Source organism: Elgaria multicarinata, chromosome 9, assembly GCF_023053635.1.
Source record: "Elgaria multicarinata webbii isolate HBS135686 ecotype San Diego chromosome 9, rElgMul1.1.pri, whole genome shotgun sequence".
Lineage (NCBI taxonomy): Eukaryota > Metazoa > Chordata > Lepidosauria > Squamata > Anguidae > Elgaria > Elgaria multicarinata.
The window spans coordinates 40,997,807-41,015,117 of NC_086179.1; the positions used below are offsets into that span (position 1 = coordinate 40,997,807).

Sequence of the window (17,311 nt, forward strand, 5' to 3'; positions counted from 1 at the left end):
TAAGATCTGTATAGGGACAGTAAGGTGTAACCTCGCTCCCTACTATGTGTAACAACTCCTTGCCATGAAGTTCTTCCAATCTGGTCCAAGAGACCAAGCCTCTGGCCAGGGAGAAGTGCTATTTTTCGGTTCTTTGGGAGAATAAGTGAACAACAGGAAGTGCAGCATCAGTTCCAAGACATCCCAATCCCTCTCATTTTGGCACCGTGAACCAAGAGGGGAGGAGAAAGTACGGGGGGGGGGGGAGAACCCCCACCTCTGAACAGTACAAAGGCAGAAACCCCTAGACTTAGTTAATAAGCAGCTTTCATACTGGTCGGGTCATTAGCAAACCTCTACAGGGCACGTCTTACCAGCATAGGCCACAGCTTTTTCCAAATGTTCACAGTAGACTTTCCAGAACTGCTTGTTCTCCATTTCATTTGCATGAGAGCTAGTTTAAAAATAAAAAGGTAGAAAGAATGTGTTTTTGAAAACTATGTAACAGGTCACGTTAGCTATCAAGAGCCAGGGCCTATTTGGTTCACAGACACTAATAAGCATTTACTTGTTCCTGATATTCATTTATGGTGCTTCCTTGCTATCACGTGATGATCCAAAAGTACTTATTTTTTTTAAAGCAGATTACATCCCATAAGTATATCTGAGCTGTTCATATCTATTCAGCTAAGGGCAGACATCAACGTCAAGCACAACTGCAGCTTTCACCATTATCAGAATTGCTCAAGAAGGTTCATCAAACAAAGAGTTCTATTTAGTCATGAAGGGCAAGAAGAAAAAACACCACATCGTGACAATTCCTTGTTCTTTTCTCATAAGTAACGTTTCCTTGTGAAGTAGCTCCACATGGTCAGAGTACTATTTCGCCATGGAGTGAGGAAGCTGAGTTTTCAGTTATTCATTCAAACCTGGTTAAATATACACTGGACCATGTGAGAGGGCTCTTGGAAGAGTCCCTTGGGGAATGACTGAATACACTCAGCCAAAGACTGGAAACTCACTGAGTGGCCAAACCCTCCATATGGGTTAACCCATTATCAGTTTTTCTGAAACTATGGATAGTATCCAATGTTAGTTCTACGTACAGTAGAACCACTGAAATGAATAAGACAAATTAGTCACAACTAACTTAAATACCATTCATTTCAATGGACCTACTCTATGTAGGAATAACATTGGATACTACCCTAGGAGATAAACCTCCTTAATATAGTTGCCACCATTTTCCTCTCCTGACAGAGGCTGTGTGCCTTTAACAGCTGCATGACAGGAAGAAATTCAACAGGAGCAGTCTTTCCCCAAAATGGAGTTAGAAGGATGGTGTGCCCGGGGGGGTGGGGGGGTGTAATTGCATGTATTGGGTTCGATCCAGAGAAATTCTGGCAGTGCTGCTGTTCTGCAAACATTTGCACTAGATCTAGCAGGAGTCTACACACAATACAAACTTAGCACAACCGCACATCTTGAGATTCTGTGAAAGAGATCACACAATACATTGTGGGAATACGCATCTTGAAACATTGTGCAAAATCTTGGGCAACAGATATGTGCAACACGTTGCGCTAACAAAAACAGAGCACCGGGTTTCAGTTCTCTTTTTCATGCAAGGAGACCTTGTGCTATGTTAGAAGGAAAAAAAGCCTTCAGGGAAGGAAACTTTTATTCAACCCGTTGGATCTTTGCCATATTGCAGCTATAAAAAAGAAGAAAACAGATGAAACCCTAGTAAGGAGATGCAGAGAGGCGCGACATGCTTTCTGGCTCATGCCTGCATTTGTTTTGGTTGGTCCAAGGAATCCTTAATCTTCCCAGTTACTACAATATACAATGCAGTATTCTTTCCCTGCCGAAAACAAGAAGATCTGCTCAATAAGAAGGCTTTCTGCCCCACAAAAGAATAGTCTTCACCCTTTCACCAACATTTCCCAGTCTCAAGTTTCAGTGACAGTAAGGAGGAGATCTCTGAAAGCACATTCTAACTGATTTGAGTAGAGCCAACATAAGCAATCCTAGGAAAACCGGATTAACTTCTGAAAAACAAAATCCTTCCATATGTCCCAAAAGCAATGAAGAATCTCAAGCTCCTGAGGGAAGTAACTATAGCAACTATAGTCATGTCATATTTTGCTGATGTTTTTGCTGATGTTTATATTTATTTATAGCTATATTTACTTTCTAGGAAAAAAATACTTACGCTATGAGCTCAGTCACAGGAACCCATAACGGAGTGAAGTTGATATAAAGCATTCCCAGTAAATACCGAAGAGGCACCTAGAATGACAATCCAAGATGTTTGTTTGGATCTTTAAACCATCATTATATTTATAAAACAAGATTGCTTTTGTGTTTTCTAAGTCAAAGAGTCCTACTTCTTTTGGTTCTGCTCGCATGCGATTTGAACACAGTGGGCCTGTTCAGACAACACGCTAAGCCATGGTTAGGCCACTAACCCTTCTGCAGCAAATTTTTAGTGAGCGTGTTTAAACCTTGGTTATGTAGCCACCATGGTAGGAATGGTTCACACAACACACTAAGCTGTTTAGCCCAAAATGCTTAACCACCGTGACATGTTGTCTCCTACTACCTGAGGTGAGAGGTCACACCACTGCCCTCTCTTCTCTCCCCTCCACCTAGGCTACGATGGTGCTTAGAAGGGTACTGAAAGCAAAGCATTGGCCAGGTGGCATTCCAGAGAACAGGGCAGATGCTCTTGCCACAGCAGAAGAGCAACCAGCACAGCTTTCTGGAGCACCGGCCAGGACTTGTAGTTTTGCTGGGGCAGAATCTGCCACCCTTTGGGGATCTGCCGACTGAGGTACGGGATTCACCCTGCCTAATGGAAGGGCCATCCCTGCACAGTATAGCAATTCCTGTTAAACACATACAAATACATTTATAGTGCAACCCTACACAGGTCTACGTCGACTTCACTGGAGCTTAGGTTACTGGGTATAGGATTGTAGCCTAAGGCATGTTCCATCATATTAAAAGCCTATTTATTTTATTTATTTATTTAAAACATTTATTGGCCGCATTTCAGGGCAGGAGCCTCCCAAGGCAGCTTACAACAAAGGACAAGAAACAAATAATCAATACATCAAACTACTTGCACATTAAAACTATTTCAATCTGCATTCAGTGTGCAAGTGGAAGGAAGGAGAGAATAAGGATAATGAAGCACTGTAACCCCCACACCCCAGCCACAGGCAGGCCCTCCCTCTAGAAACATCTGGCTAAATATGACAACAGAAACTTTGCTAATAGAATGAAAAGCAACATTTAGGAATTAGAAAGACAAGTTAATCTTTTACTAATTCGGGGGGGGGGGAGAGAAGACAGAACAATACATTTTTCTTCAGAAGAAAAAACAAGACAACCTGCCCCAGATTTATTTATTTATTATTTATTTATTAAATTTATATAGCCGAAGCTCTCTGGGTGGTTTACAAAAGTTAATCTTAAAAGCAATCTTCTTTAAGTATTCCTTGAAAATATAATTTACCACTGACATTTCCTTGTACAAAGGGAATCCTCATTTCCTTGAATGGAAAAGAATGGGGATGCCCTTGTTCTGCGCAGGCAGTAGAGATCCTGGATCTCAGCCATGCTGGCCAATTTGTTTCTCGAAACCACTTATCATAACTCCCCCATTCTGACAAAATACAAAAGCAACCTTGACTCCTATGCGACCTTCCCTTACAAAAGGTGAACACTGTGATGTGTATCTTTCAACAAGTGACATTTTACCTCCTGTAAAGGTCCTTCAGGGATTAAGCACTGCACCGCATCATGCCTCAGCTTCCTTAAGTGGAGCAATTTCTCACGATAATCATTGATGCTTGCTGGCACAAGTTCAGCTTGAAGGAGCACAGCAAATACAGACTGCAACGCCCCAGCGCCCGCATCCTTAGCAAACCAGAGAAACAGCTGCCGTTACAAGATTTCTTTAAACCAGGCCACATGCATTCACAATTTACTCTAGAAAGAGAATTCTTGCAACTGCTAGAAATCAGCTGAGGAAGCAATAGGGTTTGCACATGATGCTAATCCACTGTATGAATTGTTGAAATCTGGGTTGTTGTGATGTGTGAATGCAGCCACACTAACAAACCATGCTTTGTTAACTGAGAATATTCCAGAAGGAGAACCTATGGTTTGTTTCTGGGTTGTAAACTCTGGGTTGTTTAAACCATGGTTTGGCATTATGTGTGAGCCCAGAACTGGGAGTTGTTCATGGATTGTTTTGCCATGCTATAGAGGTGGCAAGCAAGAGCAATAGGAAAACCTAGTGCCGCAAAGGTATTTAGGATACAGGGAGGGAGGGAGTGAAGGAAGAAATAAATAAATAACCCAAGAATTGAGAGAAGAAACCACCGTTGGTTCGATTGTCTGCCAGATAAACCCTAGGTAGGAGCTGTTTGCATGTAATGACAACCCATAGATTAAAAACTGGTAGGCTGTCATACACAAGGAGCCTCACTGCCTGAAGTACGCCCACCTCTTCCACTTTATAGCACAACTCATTGCTTGTTGTTGGGTTAACCGCTGGGTTATAAAGCCCTTAAACAACCCAGCGATCTGGGTTCACACATCACACTGCACAACCTACGAAGGAGCCAATTGTGGCTTATGCTATAAAGCAGAAGAGGAAGGTGCAGTGCAGGTAGTGTGCCTGTTGTCTCCCATTCATCCCTGACAAATCATCAGTTTTTAAACTAATGGGTTGTTGCTACATGCAAACCAGGACTATAGGCTAAAGAAATCATGGGTTTGTGTTATGTGCGAACCAGGTCAATATGTAAAAAAAACCCAGTGAAAATGGGAGGACAGTAAGAAACACAACAAGTAGGTTGCAATAGCATCAAATACTGGAGTTCAGCCTGGGGGGAAATATCACCCTTAATTTAGATTTGAGCTATTCCTAATCATTCATGATTTTTAAGAAAAAGAAAACAGAATGGTATAATAACATAAGAGCCATGCTGGATCAAGCCTACGTTCCATCTAGTCCAGCATTCTGTTCACACAGTGGCCACACAGCTGTCACCAAGAACCCAGAAGGAGGATACAACTGCAAGAGCACCCATGTTCCTCAGGTGTACATAGGCTCACTGCCTCTGATACTGGAGGTAGCACATAGCCATCAGGACTAGTGGCCATTGGTAGCCTTCTCCTCCAGGAATTTATCCAACCCCCTTTTAAAGCCACTCAAATTGGTGACCATCAGTACACCTTGTGGCAGTGAGTTCCATCATTTAACTATGTGCTGTGTGAAGAAGTACTTCCTCTCCCACCAGTCAGCCTTATGGGATGATTCTAGGTTCTAATATGAGAGAGGGAGAAAAATGTCTCCCTATGCACATTCTCCACACCATGCATAATTTTGTACACATCTATCAGGTCTCCCCTTAGCCTCCTTTTTTCCAAGTTAAACATAGGGAAGATCCTCCAGTCCCTTGAACATTTTAGTTCCCCTTTTCTGTACTTTTTCCAGCATTACAATATCTTTTTCTTTAGGTGTGGTGACCAGAACTGTACACAGTATTCTAAGTGTCATTCCACCATAGATTTGTACAAAGGCGGTATGATATTGGCAGTTTCATTCTCAATTCCTTTTCTAATCATGCATAACATGGAGTTTGCCTATTTTTGCAGCGGCTGCTCACTGGGTTGTCTTTCTCCAAAACTCTCACAAAAGTTAAATCCTTACTAATTACAAGTTCTAACCAAGAAGCACTCCGATACGAACATTCACAAAAATAACTTATGTAATCTTAGAAGACATTGTGCTTTATCTACCATTGCAATCTTGGCTGCCTAGGCAGCAGCCAAACAGGATCATTTGTACATGAATGCCACACAAAGATTCGCTGCATTGAATTACAACGTGAAACTTTACCTCAGTCCCCGCAGGCAAAAGGTCATCAAAATGATTTAAAATCCTTATTGTCAGCAGTCGTACCTATCAAAGGGGAAGTCTTTGATTACATCTCATTACATTTCATTACATCTATGTATGTTATAAAATATAAGGTATAATGAAAGAGATGCAATTACGGTTCAATGAAAAGCATTCATCTCTCTCATGTCACCTAGCACACTGGGGTTTAAAGGAACAGACCAGTAGAAAAATGAAGTAGCACCATTTAGGCCGAATGTGTGGCCTTCCACTTGGTGGACTGCAATTCCCATCAGCTTAGCCAATAGTGATGGGAGTAGTAGTCCAACAACACCTGGAGGACCACACATTCCCAATTGCTGTTTTAAAGGAATAGTTTAATTTAATTGTGCTACATGAGCCTTCAAAGGTATAACCTACTTCATGAAAACCAGTAATGGATAGGAGGGAGGGAGGGGGTTCTCTACATGAGCCAGATAATCTGGATCACTTGGAGAGCTGGGCTTCTCTACTTCAGACAGTCGCCCTTCACACTTACAGGGTGATGAGAGCGACAACAGTGGGGGTGGGGCTGAAGTGTTCCCCCCCACATGCGTGTTTAAACAACATGCTTCCAGGAACACCTGAATAGGACTAATACGATATATGGAATTAAGCACAGCATGCAAAAATGCAGAACAACAACTTGACTCTGTTCAGACATCATGCTAAGCCACAGTGGTTAAGCATCTTGAGCTAAACCTGATGGCTTAGCAAATCGTGTGAACCATTCCTAACCATGGTGGCTACATAACCATGGTTTAAACATGCTCGCTAACCATTTGCTGGAAAAGGGATAGCGGCCTAATCATGGCTTAGCGTGTTGTCTGATCAGGCCCATTATGTGCCTCCCCATGTGGATAAAACCCATATTCTATGTTCACAGTGAGGTTATTGCAATCAAATTCCTGTTCTGCTATCGCACATTCCCTTTGTCTCCCGGATTGTCTTTAGAATGGCTACCTTGGGATCTGTAACATTGTAACCGGGGAGGTCACTAAGAGACTTCCTAATGATTTTTTGTCCTTATATTTGATTTATGCCCATTCAATGTTTGCCTTAAAGGCAGGTTCATTTGTCTAATATATTCTGATTAATACAAAATATACAAGTATTCTGTATTAAGTGCCAGACAGCACTTAAATACAGAATACGAAGTATACAACATTAGTTGACATGCAGGTGTAAGAACCCTGGATGTGATGGATCATTCCATTAGGACTGCTCATTACACTGTTGCTGTAAACTTACTGCAGATACTTCTTTATTAACTTGTTTATTAAGAAATTCTACTGCAACATTAATTATATATGAACTAGGAAGTACAATGCAAATACCTTGGATACACCAGTTGAAATATTTGATTGCAACTTGGAAAACAATATCATCAGATTCTCTTTGGACAGGTGTTCATGGTAACCACACAATGATAATCTTGTACAATAGAGATCAGCTAATAGTAAGGCAGATGGCTCTGAAGGAAATGCCCTGAGGGAAAAAGAGAATGTACTAATGGGTCAAGGTGTAACTGAATACCAGAGCAAATGGGAGGAGAGGAAAACAATGTATAATTAAAAACAAGACCAAAAGGGTAGGAAGTAAAATAATAATATTGAACATTTGTGCAGCGCTTTCAAAGTGTACAAAGCTCTTCATATGCATTATCAAGTTGTAATCCTTACAACAACCCTGTAAAGTCAGTCAATATTATTATCCTCCATACTGAGAGGAAGTGGCTTACCTCGTGAATATATGGCAAAGGCAAAATTCAAACTGGGGTCCTCCTGATTCATAGCTCAGACTCTTAGCCACTATGCTACACTAGCACTCAGGTCATCAGCAACCGACAGAGCCCTTTCCCCAATTCTCATCTCATATACAAATTGCCTGATATGGCTATGAGGAAGCTGAGCACTTGCTTACCAGCATACAACTCAACTGTCTGCATGACGGACACGGCAAGTGAATTCTCAAAGTGTGAACTCTCAACAGGGCACATCTGCAAAGCTCACAGCAATAGCAAACTGCTTAGCCCCCATCCTGAACACGAGTGTGCTCCTGCAGCCGGGCCATGTAATAGTTACGAAAGGTTCCAAGAGATGTGCCTCAGCTATCTCCAAAGATGGTGGCTCACATAGGGCACTGATGCTGTCGCCACACAAACTGAATCCTTCAGGGAAAGCAGATGCATTTCCCCATCACTAACTCTCACATCTGTGGTGGCCCTATACAGTATGTGTGTGTGTGTGTGTGTGTGTGTGTGTGTGTGTGTGTGTGTGTGTGTGTGTATGTATATGTATATCAGTACAATCACTGGAATCCCTGCATTGAAGCAATTTTTAGAGGAAGTTCCTTGGACCAGAAGAACATAAGAGGAGCCACGCCGGATCAGGCCAAGGGTCCATCTAGTCCAGCATTCTGTTCACACAGTGGCCTATCATCAAGGTACTATCTTTCGCTTATGTTATTCTAAACAGCGGTGGAGATTGGCCTAAGTCCACAAGGTCCTCGGCTTAGTTTCAAAAGCCCTCTGCATGCAACCAGATCACACCACTAGCAAAAGCCACCTGTTCTTCCCCCACAAGCCCACTTGGCAGGGAAAAATAGGAAGGGGGGAGAGAGGAAGGGGCAGCCCCACCCACTACACAGGCATTCCCCAACAGATTACCCCTGGGCACATGCAACGCTTGACAGAAAAAAGATTCCCCACCTCTGTATATATTATACAATGAACTCTGATTGTGCTATACAAGCTAATCAAATATTTGGAGAGCTCTGTATACATCTGCAGTTGTCCATGTAAAGAAGACATTTGTTTCTGTTGGTTTGGCAACAGAATTCTAAATATAGCAACTGACCATTATTACTGGAGAATGCAAGCTCAGTTCTCCTGGAAAACTGAACTCCAAGTTTGGCAAAATTCAATATCAAATAAACAGTCTTCAGCTATGCTTAATATTCCATATAGCAAAGGCAAAATCCATCTCTCTGTTACATACATCAACAGAGTCTTTATGCGCTCCACTGGTAACAGATCTAGAATTTCCAAGGATTCTGCTAAACTAAGCAGCGTGCTCACAGCTTGGCAGGCGACAAACAAGATTCCTGGGAAAACGAGACAGAAATAAATGGTACATTAATCCAATTAGTCTATTAATTAGTCTGGGTCCCCTGTTGTGAAATTGTTACCAAGAAGCTCAGTAGCAGTGCTATTATTATTACTACTAATAATAAATCTATTTATTACCCGCCTCTCCCTCTAGATCGAGGCGGGGTACAACACAAATGCAAAACACCATAGAATACATATAATTAATTAAAACATATAAAACTAATACATTATTAAAAAGCAACACATTATTAAAAGGCATCTTAAAATTCAGCTGGGTGGGCCTGCCAGAAGAGATCAATTTTATGGCATTCTTAAATTCCAGAAGACTCTTAAGTTGACGAATCTCTCTCAGCAGACCATTTCACAATCTGGGAGTGGCAGAAGAAAAGGTCCTCTGGGCAATGGTTGTCAGCCTTGTTTTTGTTGACTGGAGTAAATTCTTCCCAGAGGACCTGAGTACGTAGGGCGGATTGTATGGGAGAAGGCGATTCCACAGGTAGCCTGGACCCAAACCATGCAGGACTTTAAAGGTGATAACAAGCACTTTATACTTCACCCAGAAACTAATTGGCAGCCAGTATAATGATTTTAAAGCTGGTGAAATATGGTCACCTCTAGATGTAGCGGTGATGTACGCTAACCTTTGCTGGTATACCAAGGATGGGATCTCTGGAACCTGCAAGTATCTCCCTGACTGCTGAAGAACTATATTTTATCAAGCAAATCAACGTACATTCTGAATTGGCCAAACTAAACCCCATATCATTTACATTCTGAGTTTGCCCTATAAGCCTTTAGCAGAAACTGGTTTTGTCAATACCTGAGGCATCGTTTCTGTTTTTTAATCTGCACATTTTTTTTACTGTAAAAAACATATTACTTCAAAGATTGTGTGTAAAAAAATGTGATTTCTGCATTTCACTGGCCAACTGTGTACTTTTTTTTTTGTCACTAGCACATCTCTTAACTCCAGCTTAATTACCATGTTATGTTTACAGAACAATGAGAGTTTACTCCCTGGAACTGACCTTTGCAGAGCTGTCCTTTGTCTAAAGCAGTGAAGAGATACTCAGCAAAACTTCTAACCACTGGTATGATTTCCTCTTTGTTAAGTGGTCTGTCAGATACAAAAATACAAACTTAACTTCTTGCTGCAGTTAAATCCTTAAAGTAAAATCTAGAAAAGGTAAGGATCCCTTAAGTTTAATGAAATAGCAGCACAATCCTATTCATGTTTACCCAACAGTCTCACTATGTTCCCTGGAATTTACTTTCTAGTAAGTGAATTTAGGTTTGCAGCTGCTGCAATTCTATTCCTATTTACCTAAAAATAAGCCCCACTAAACTCAATGAAACTTATTTATGAGTAGATGTGTACAGGATTGCACAATGAGTGGCAATTTCCCCCTACATTGTGTCCTGAGTAAACAATGCTAGGCTGGTTCAAGGCAATGCAATCAAGGCTGTGCGCTAACAGCAGACCTGAAGCAGAGCACAAAAGCTAGTAATGAGGCAGGAAGACAGTCGGTGAGAAGATGAGTCAAGGTCACCTCTTAGCATTTCACATGCAAATCTGCTTTCCATTTTTACTTAAGAGGCAACTCTCACATAGTTTAGCCAGGATTTATTTATTTAAAATATTCCATTCCTTATAAGAAGACCACCACAAAACAACAACGTAAAATGCAGTGACTGGGTTCAGACAACACAATAACCAACTGCGGTTTAAATAGTCGAAAATTGGTTATTTAAGCCACCATGAGTTATCATGATGTACGGAGGGAGTTTCTTAACCAATAGTTGGTTATTTGGCCGAAATAACCAACACAAATAACCAACACCATGCAGAATTGGCTATTTGAACCACCATTGGTTATCCTGTTGTGTGGAGTGCACCATTGGTTATTTCCTCGGCCACCATTGGTTATTTTGTCAGCCACAGAGTTGCAAGGCAAGAGTGGTCAAAGCTCTAGACCAGCCAGCAGGATAGATATTTAAGCAGCAGTGGCTGATGGGATACTAGTGGGAGTGCTGAGTGGGGAGAGAGGGCAGGGGATTAGTCCAACTCAGGGTGGACTAATAGTCAACTCAACACTGATCTTAATCCACACCACGGTTGAGTGTTATCATGTTGTGTGGGGAGTACCCACTAAACAAACAACTGTCGAATTGATTATCACCCCACTGTTGACTACCTTGTCCGAACGCAGCCAGTAAAACCAGAAATGATATAACCAAACAGAACAGACCAAACCAAGAAATCAGAATGATAGCAATAAAATAACATTTAAAAAGGGCATAAATAAAATAAAATAGCATTTAAAACAACAATAAAATAACATTTAAACAGGACTTCTAAGGTCAAACACCTTTCTAAACAGAGAAGTTTTAACATCAAGGTGGAAGGTCATTAAGGAGGGGAGAAGACTGAAATCCTTGAGCAGGGAGTTCGAAGTGTGGCAGCAGAAATTGGTTTGGTGCACCTGCCAACTGGCATTTACTTAATGGGAAAACTGATGCCACATATACCATTGAGTCCTCTTCTGATTTAGCATTATGTCTGGCTATAAATGCCATGCTCAAGTTAATCTACTATTAGTGTTTTCTGATTAACATTTTCAAAAGTATGACCCTTCAAAAATCAAACAAACAAACAAACCCCCAGCCACAATTACTTTGGAGTCATCTGATCCAAATAGAAGGTTGTTGTGGTAACAGACACAACTTCTCAATAAAGCTCCTGGAAAGCTAATGGGGCTTGGAAACACAAACCACTTTAAAAAACAGAAAAAGAAATGTAAATCTATGGATTTTGCTAAAACTTGTTTTGCTAATTCTTTATCCAAGCTTAAAAATTTGCCTGACTGTAAACATCACCCAAAGCATAATTTAGGGCAGTGATATGTTTAGGGACACCAATGAAGCAGTGTATGATCCAAGAAATGTGCCCCATGGGCAATGTAGCAGAGGATGCGAAGATGCAACTGTTAGATTTTCATTTCCTTTGACATAGCCACTTAGTCCAAGAAAATATTTTGGGTTGTGTTATTGCCTCTGCTGCGGCTTCTTTCTGCATCTTTCAATTTCAAGAAAGATAACTGATCTTGAAATCAGGTGGAAGAAAGACACGGAAATGCTCTTCCCCAACTCTTTGGCTTTCTATAGGAACACCACTCAGTTTCTACATTCTCAAAGGTCCCTCTCTCAACTATAGTAAAATACAGCCAGCTCTGGCACTGATCCCACAGATCAAAGGCACTTCATGTAGTCTGTGTTTATTAAGAAGTCAAGAGTAAGCTACAGTGGTTTTAAAATTTACCTAATATGAGGAAGTACTACAAGAGCTGCCCAAGGTTGCGAAAGATCAGCTGGGTTTCTGTTTTCCAGTAACTGAATGTGAGACAGGATGTAATCCAACACAGTATTTTGTTCTTTTTCTTCGGTCTTCTTACTTCTCAACTGTCTTCTACAAGATTTAAAATAAAACTGAAATGTGTACTGTAACCAGGACATAAAACCACGCATACTTTTCTCCTGTGACATTCCTAAGTGGCTAAGTTTTAGTTATCCAGATGATGTTGTCCACTATTGTTCACTACATTTCTGTTAACTCTCCCCCCAAAGACACTCCCAGTATACTTTTCCAATTCGAGGAAACCTCAAGAGATTTAAGACATTTCCATTTCGTTATTTATAGACCTAGACACTCGACATTTCTCCATTAATGTAAACCGCCCAGAGAGCTTTGGTTATTGGGGGGGGGGGGGTAATATAAATGCAATAAATAAATAAATACTGTAAACATGTACTCTTTCTGTTTTAAAATGGGCTCCTTCGAGGAAAGGCAGAATATAAATCTGAGAAATAATAAATCTATAAATGGAGAGGAGAGCTTGCACCATTGTCCAATCTCTATGGAGATGTCACCAGCACACTCAACAGTTGCCTTGACCATTGCCTACATAATTTCTTCTGCCATTAAAGCTGATGTGATTATTCTGGAATAAGTCATCTCTCAACTGGGGTTGCAAGCTTGAACTTACTGAAGTCAGTAAGAATTTATTTATTTATTTGCCCCTGGCTTTCTTCTACAAAATGGCACTCAAGTTGGCTCAGTTATCCAGAGATGGCTGAACATATACCCTGATTCTTAGAGGGAGACAGCTGAAGCACTAACCACTAGCAAAACCTGGGAAATGACCTAGATAAAGGAGTTGCTCCTCCACTTGAACTGTGATACTGGATCAATTGACTCAACATCAAGTAAAGATTAATGTAATTGCTCATAAAATACATTTTGATACTTAAAAGGCTAGATTAGCAGATTTCCTTGACTTGAAAGCTAGCTTGAGGACAATGCCAGGATGGGATTTTAGTACAACTGAGACCTGAGGATTGAGCAAGGGTACGGCTCAACTGTCGGCATTCCTCAAATGGACACCCCTTCTGTCAACTTGCTCCCTGTTCTTCTGATGCCATATCCGTGGAATAGCTAATCGGCACAGATAATTAAAATGCACTGATGGAACCTTAAAACAAATCACTGCCCACACCAACTAATCTTGCTTGACAAACACTTCAGCAACATTACACGAACAGCAAGCTTCCAAGTACGGCCCAGGAGCAACCACTCAGACACGTACCCTTTCGCCGATTCTGTAAAAACAAGGGGATACTTCTCAAAGGCCATTGAACCAACAGAGGGAGGTTCTGCTTTCTCTAGGATGAGTTTCGCCAAAACCGCCAAAGCTTCCTCCTGAACTACGGCATCATCTCCGCAGATGCAGTGCTCAATATACTCAAGGAGAGCGGGAAGAAATTGCTGAAAAGAAAAGATCAATACAGCCCAAGACTTTTCAAGCAATTCCAATTCAGATAACAGAGGTAGTGAATCCAAGACACACTAGAATCAGGGAAGCTAGATATCCTTGGGCCACATTAATACAGAGTTCTTAGGGAAAGAAAGTGCAGGATGTCAGAATCCTCTAAAGATCAAGGATTCGATGTTTTGATCTCTCATGTCTGTCTCCCACCACCCACACCCACATTGAACCCAGAAGCTACGGTAATACAGACTGGAATGCACAGACATCTTTTGGCCAACAGGGAGCCCTTTGGACCAAAAAGCAGCCCAATATATTTTAAGATTTTCTCCAAGGGATATGTGGAGACACCTCCACCAGACTCCAACATCCCAAAGCATTTAAATCACCATAACTTTCATACTCGCCCTCATACTCTCCCCTTCAACCAGCCCAGCTTTACCCCTGCTCACACCCAACACATTGCCTCCATGATAAAACTTCACCTAACCCCCTCTGCCCACATGAAACAGTGCCCTATCTCCAAAAGCACTTGAGGCAAAGCCTGAACGGCAGAGCTGGGAAAGTTTTATAAGATGTAACGTGAATTTACTAATCATGATCTTGAAGTTGAATGTTCAAAACTATATACTCGCTCAAACCCGTTATAGAGAAGTAGCTAAAATTGTGATGTCTGCATGAGAAACTCCCCAATTTAACCTCCCATTACAACCATAAAGTCATTAAGGGGGCAATCCTAGGGACTGCACCCTTGCTGCTTCAAAGCCCCTGAACTCAGAAGTTTCTGAGGTTCCTATGCCCTGCCAGGCTGAAGCCAGCAGGACGGGAGGTGCGGCGGCGGGGATCTTTGCCTACCTGTCCTCCGATCTCCCTTTATTTTTGCTACACAGGCTTGTCTAGCAAAGGCACTTGGGAGCAGGTGAGGGAAGGAGGCTAGAAGAGGCTCAGAATAACTGCTCTGTCCTGGACTTTTATATTGCTGACTTTCCTCTGTCAGATCATCATCTAGTCTCTTTCAATATCACTCACAATCCCCCTCCTTCACGTCCCGCTTCACGCCCTTGTCGTGACCTGCATTCTATCAACTACGAGGCTTTTTCTCAGTCTTTAGCCTCCTCTCTCCCTTCTGTCTACACAGCCGTCTCCTTGGACTCAGCCGTCTCCTCCTTTAACTCCTCCTTATCTTCAACTCTTGATAATCTTGCTCCATCTACAACTCGGATAGTTCGCCCCTCTCAACCCCAACCGTGGCTCACCTCTTTCCTCCGCTACCTTCGCTCTTGTTCCCGGGCAGCCGAACGCCTGTGGCGTAAGACCAAGGACTGGGCGGACTTTGTCCACTACAAATTTGTTCTCTCCTCCTTCTCTTCTGCCATTTCACTGGCCAAACAGCAGCACTACTCAACGTTGATCCAGTCAAATGCTAAGCACCCTCAGCGGCTCTTCGCGTCCTTCAATTCTCTTCTGAAGCCTAATCCGCCATCTCTCCCCGCCTCTCTGTCTGCCAACGACTTTGCCTCTTTCTTCAATGCTAAAATCCAAACTATACGCTCAGATCTAGCCAACTCTGCTCCGCTTCCAGCTCCTGCCCCTCACCTGTCAGTTCCTCCTTCAACTCTCTCGGCGTTCCCTTCGGTCTCAGCTGATGAACTGTCTAAAATACTGCGCTCATCGAAGCCTTCCACTTGTTCCCGTGATCCGATTCCCTCTCGCGTCTTTATTAATCTTATCCCCGCTATTCTCCCGTCCTTGCTTCACATCATTAATTCTTCTCTGTCCTCTGGTTCATTTCCTTCTGCTTTTAAACATGCTACAGTCTCTCCCATTCTCAAAAAACCCACTCTTGATCGACTATCACTGTCTAACTACCGACCTGTCTCCCTCCTGCCCTTTGTCTCAAAGATCCTGGAACGTCTGGTCTACTCTCGTTGTCTTGACTTTCTCTCTAATAACTCTGCTCTGGATCCCTTTCAATCTGGCTTCCGTCCTTTGCATTCCACTGAAACAGCCCTTACCAAGATCACCAATGATCTCCTTACTGCCAAGTCTAAAGGCCATTATTCCATTCTTATTCTCCTTGATCTAACCGCAGCCTTTGACACGGTTGATCACGATCTTCTCTTAGATTCCCTCCATGACCTTGGACTCTGTGGCTCTGTCTATAACTGGTTTGCCTCCTATCTAGAGGGTCGCTCTTTCAGCGTGTCGGCTAACGGCAGCTCGTCCTCCTCTTTTCCCCTTTTAGTTGGGGTTCCTCAAGGCTCGGTGCTTGGCCCGTTGTTGTTCTCTCTATACATGCTGCCCTTGGGCAAGCTTATTCAATCTCACGGCCTCCAATATCACCTGTATGCCGATGATACACAATTATATCTTTCATCTCCGGAACTTTCTCCAGATGTTCACGATCGTATCTCGGCATGTCTTTCAGATATCTCAGCCTGGCTGCTTCATCGTCGTTTGAAACTTAACATGGCAAAGACTGAATTGCTTGTTTTTCCTCCTAAACCTTCTCCTCACCTCTCATTCTCTCTTACTGTCAACGATGTCACGCTTACTCCGGTCAAGAAAGCTCGTAGTCTTGGCTTTATATTTGACTCCTCGCTCTCCTTTACTCCTCACATCGAGGCTGTAGCTAAATCCTGTCGTTTCTTCCTATATAATATTGCCAGGATTCGACCATTTTTGTCTGTCTCTTCTGCCAAGACTCTCGTTCACGCACTGGTTATCTCTCGGCTGGACTACTGCAACCTTCTTCTCTCTGGCCTTCCTTCGTCTCACATCAGTCCGCTGGTCTCTGTCCACCACTCTGCCGCTAAGATCATCTTCCTGGCCCGCCGCTCTGACCATGTCACTCCACTTCTGAAATCTCTTCATTGGCTTCCAATTCACTCCAGAATCCAATATAAACTTCTCCTGCTGACCTTCAAGGCTCTTCACGGTCTAGCTCCTCCCTATCTCTCCTCTCTCATCTCACACTATCGCCCCGCTCGGGCTCTCCGCTCCTCTGATGCCATGCTTCTCGCCTGCCCAAGGACCTCCACTTCCCTTACTCGGCTTCGTCCTTTTTCTTCTGCTGCCCCTTACGCCTGGAACGCTCTTCCAGAACACTTGAGAACTACAAACTCAATCACTGCTTTTAAAACTCAGCTAAAAACTTTTCTTTTCCCTATAGCCTTCAAATATTGAGTTTGTTCTGACTCTATACTATCAGCTTTACCCTACCCGGTGCCTGTTTACACTTCCCTGTGCCTGTTTGCATTCTCCTTCCCTCTTTATTGTTAACTACAACTTATTAGATTGTAAGCCTATGCGGCAGGGTCTTGCTATGTACTGTGTTATCTGTACAGCACCATGTACATTGATGGTGCTATATAAATAAATAATAATAATAATAATAATAATAATAATAAATTGTAACGTGGCCTTTCCCGTCTCTTC

General features: G+C 42.3%; 1 protein-coding gene across 1 annotated transcript in view; it reads right to left on the reverse strand.

Annotated features, from left to right (window-relative positions):
- The window catches only part of UTP20 (UTP20 small subunit processome component), an 84,905-nt gene that overhangs the window by 50,843 nt on the left and 16,751 nt on the right, over positions 1-17,311 (reverse strand). The window contains exons 12-20 of the mRNA XM_063133697.1: positions 13,694-13,872; positions 12,370-12,516; positions 10,079-10,167; positions 8,938-9,043; positions 7,276-7,426; positions 5,900-5,962; positions 3,748-3,906; positions 2,195-2,271; positions 354-433 (exon numbers count right to left, since the gene is read on the reverse strand). Coding sequence (XP_062989767.1) covers positions 354-433; positions 2,195-2,271; positions 3,748-3,906; positions 5,900-5,962; positions 7,276-7,426; positions 8,938-9,043; positions 10,079-10,167; positions 12,370-12,516; positions 13,694-13,872 — 1,051 coding nt within the window. The remainder of the gene's footprint in view (positions 1-353; positions 434-2,194; positions 2,272-3,747; positions 3,907-5,899; positions 5,963-7,275; positions 7,427-8,937; positions 9,044-10,078; positions 10,168-12,369; positions 12,517-13,693; positions 13,873-17,311) is intronic.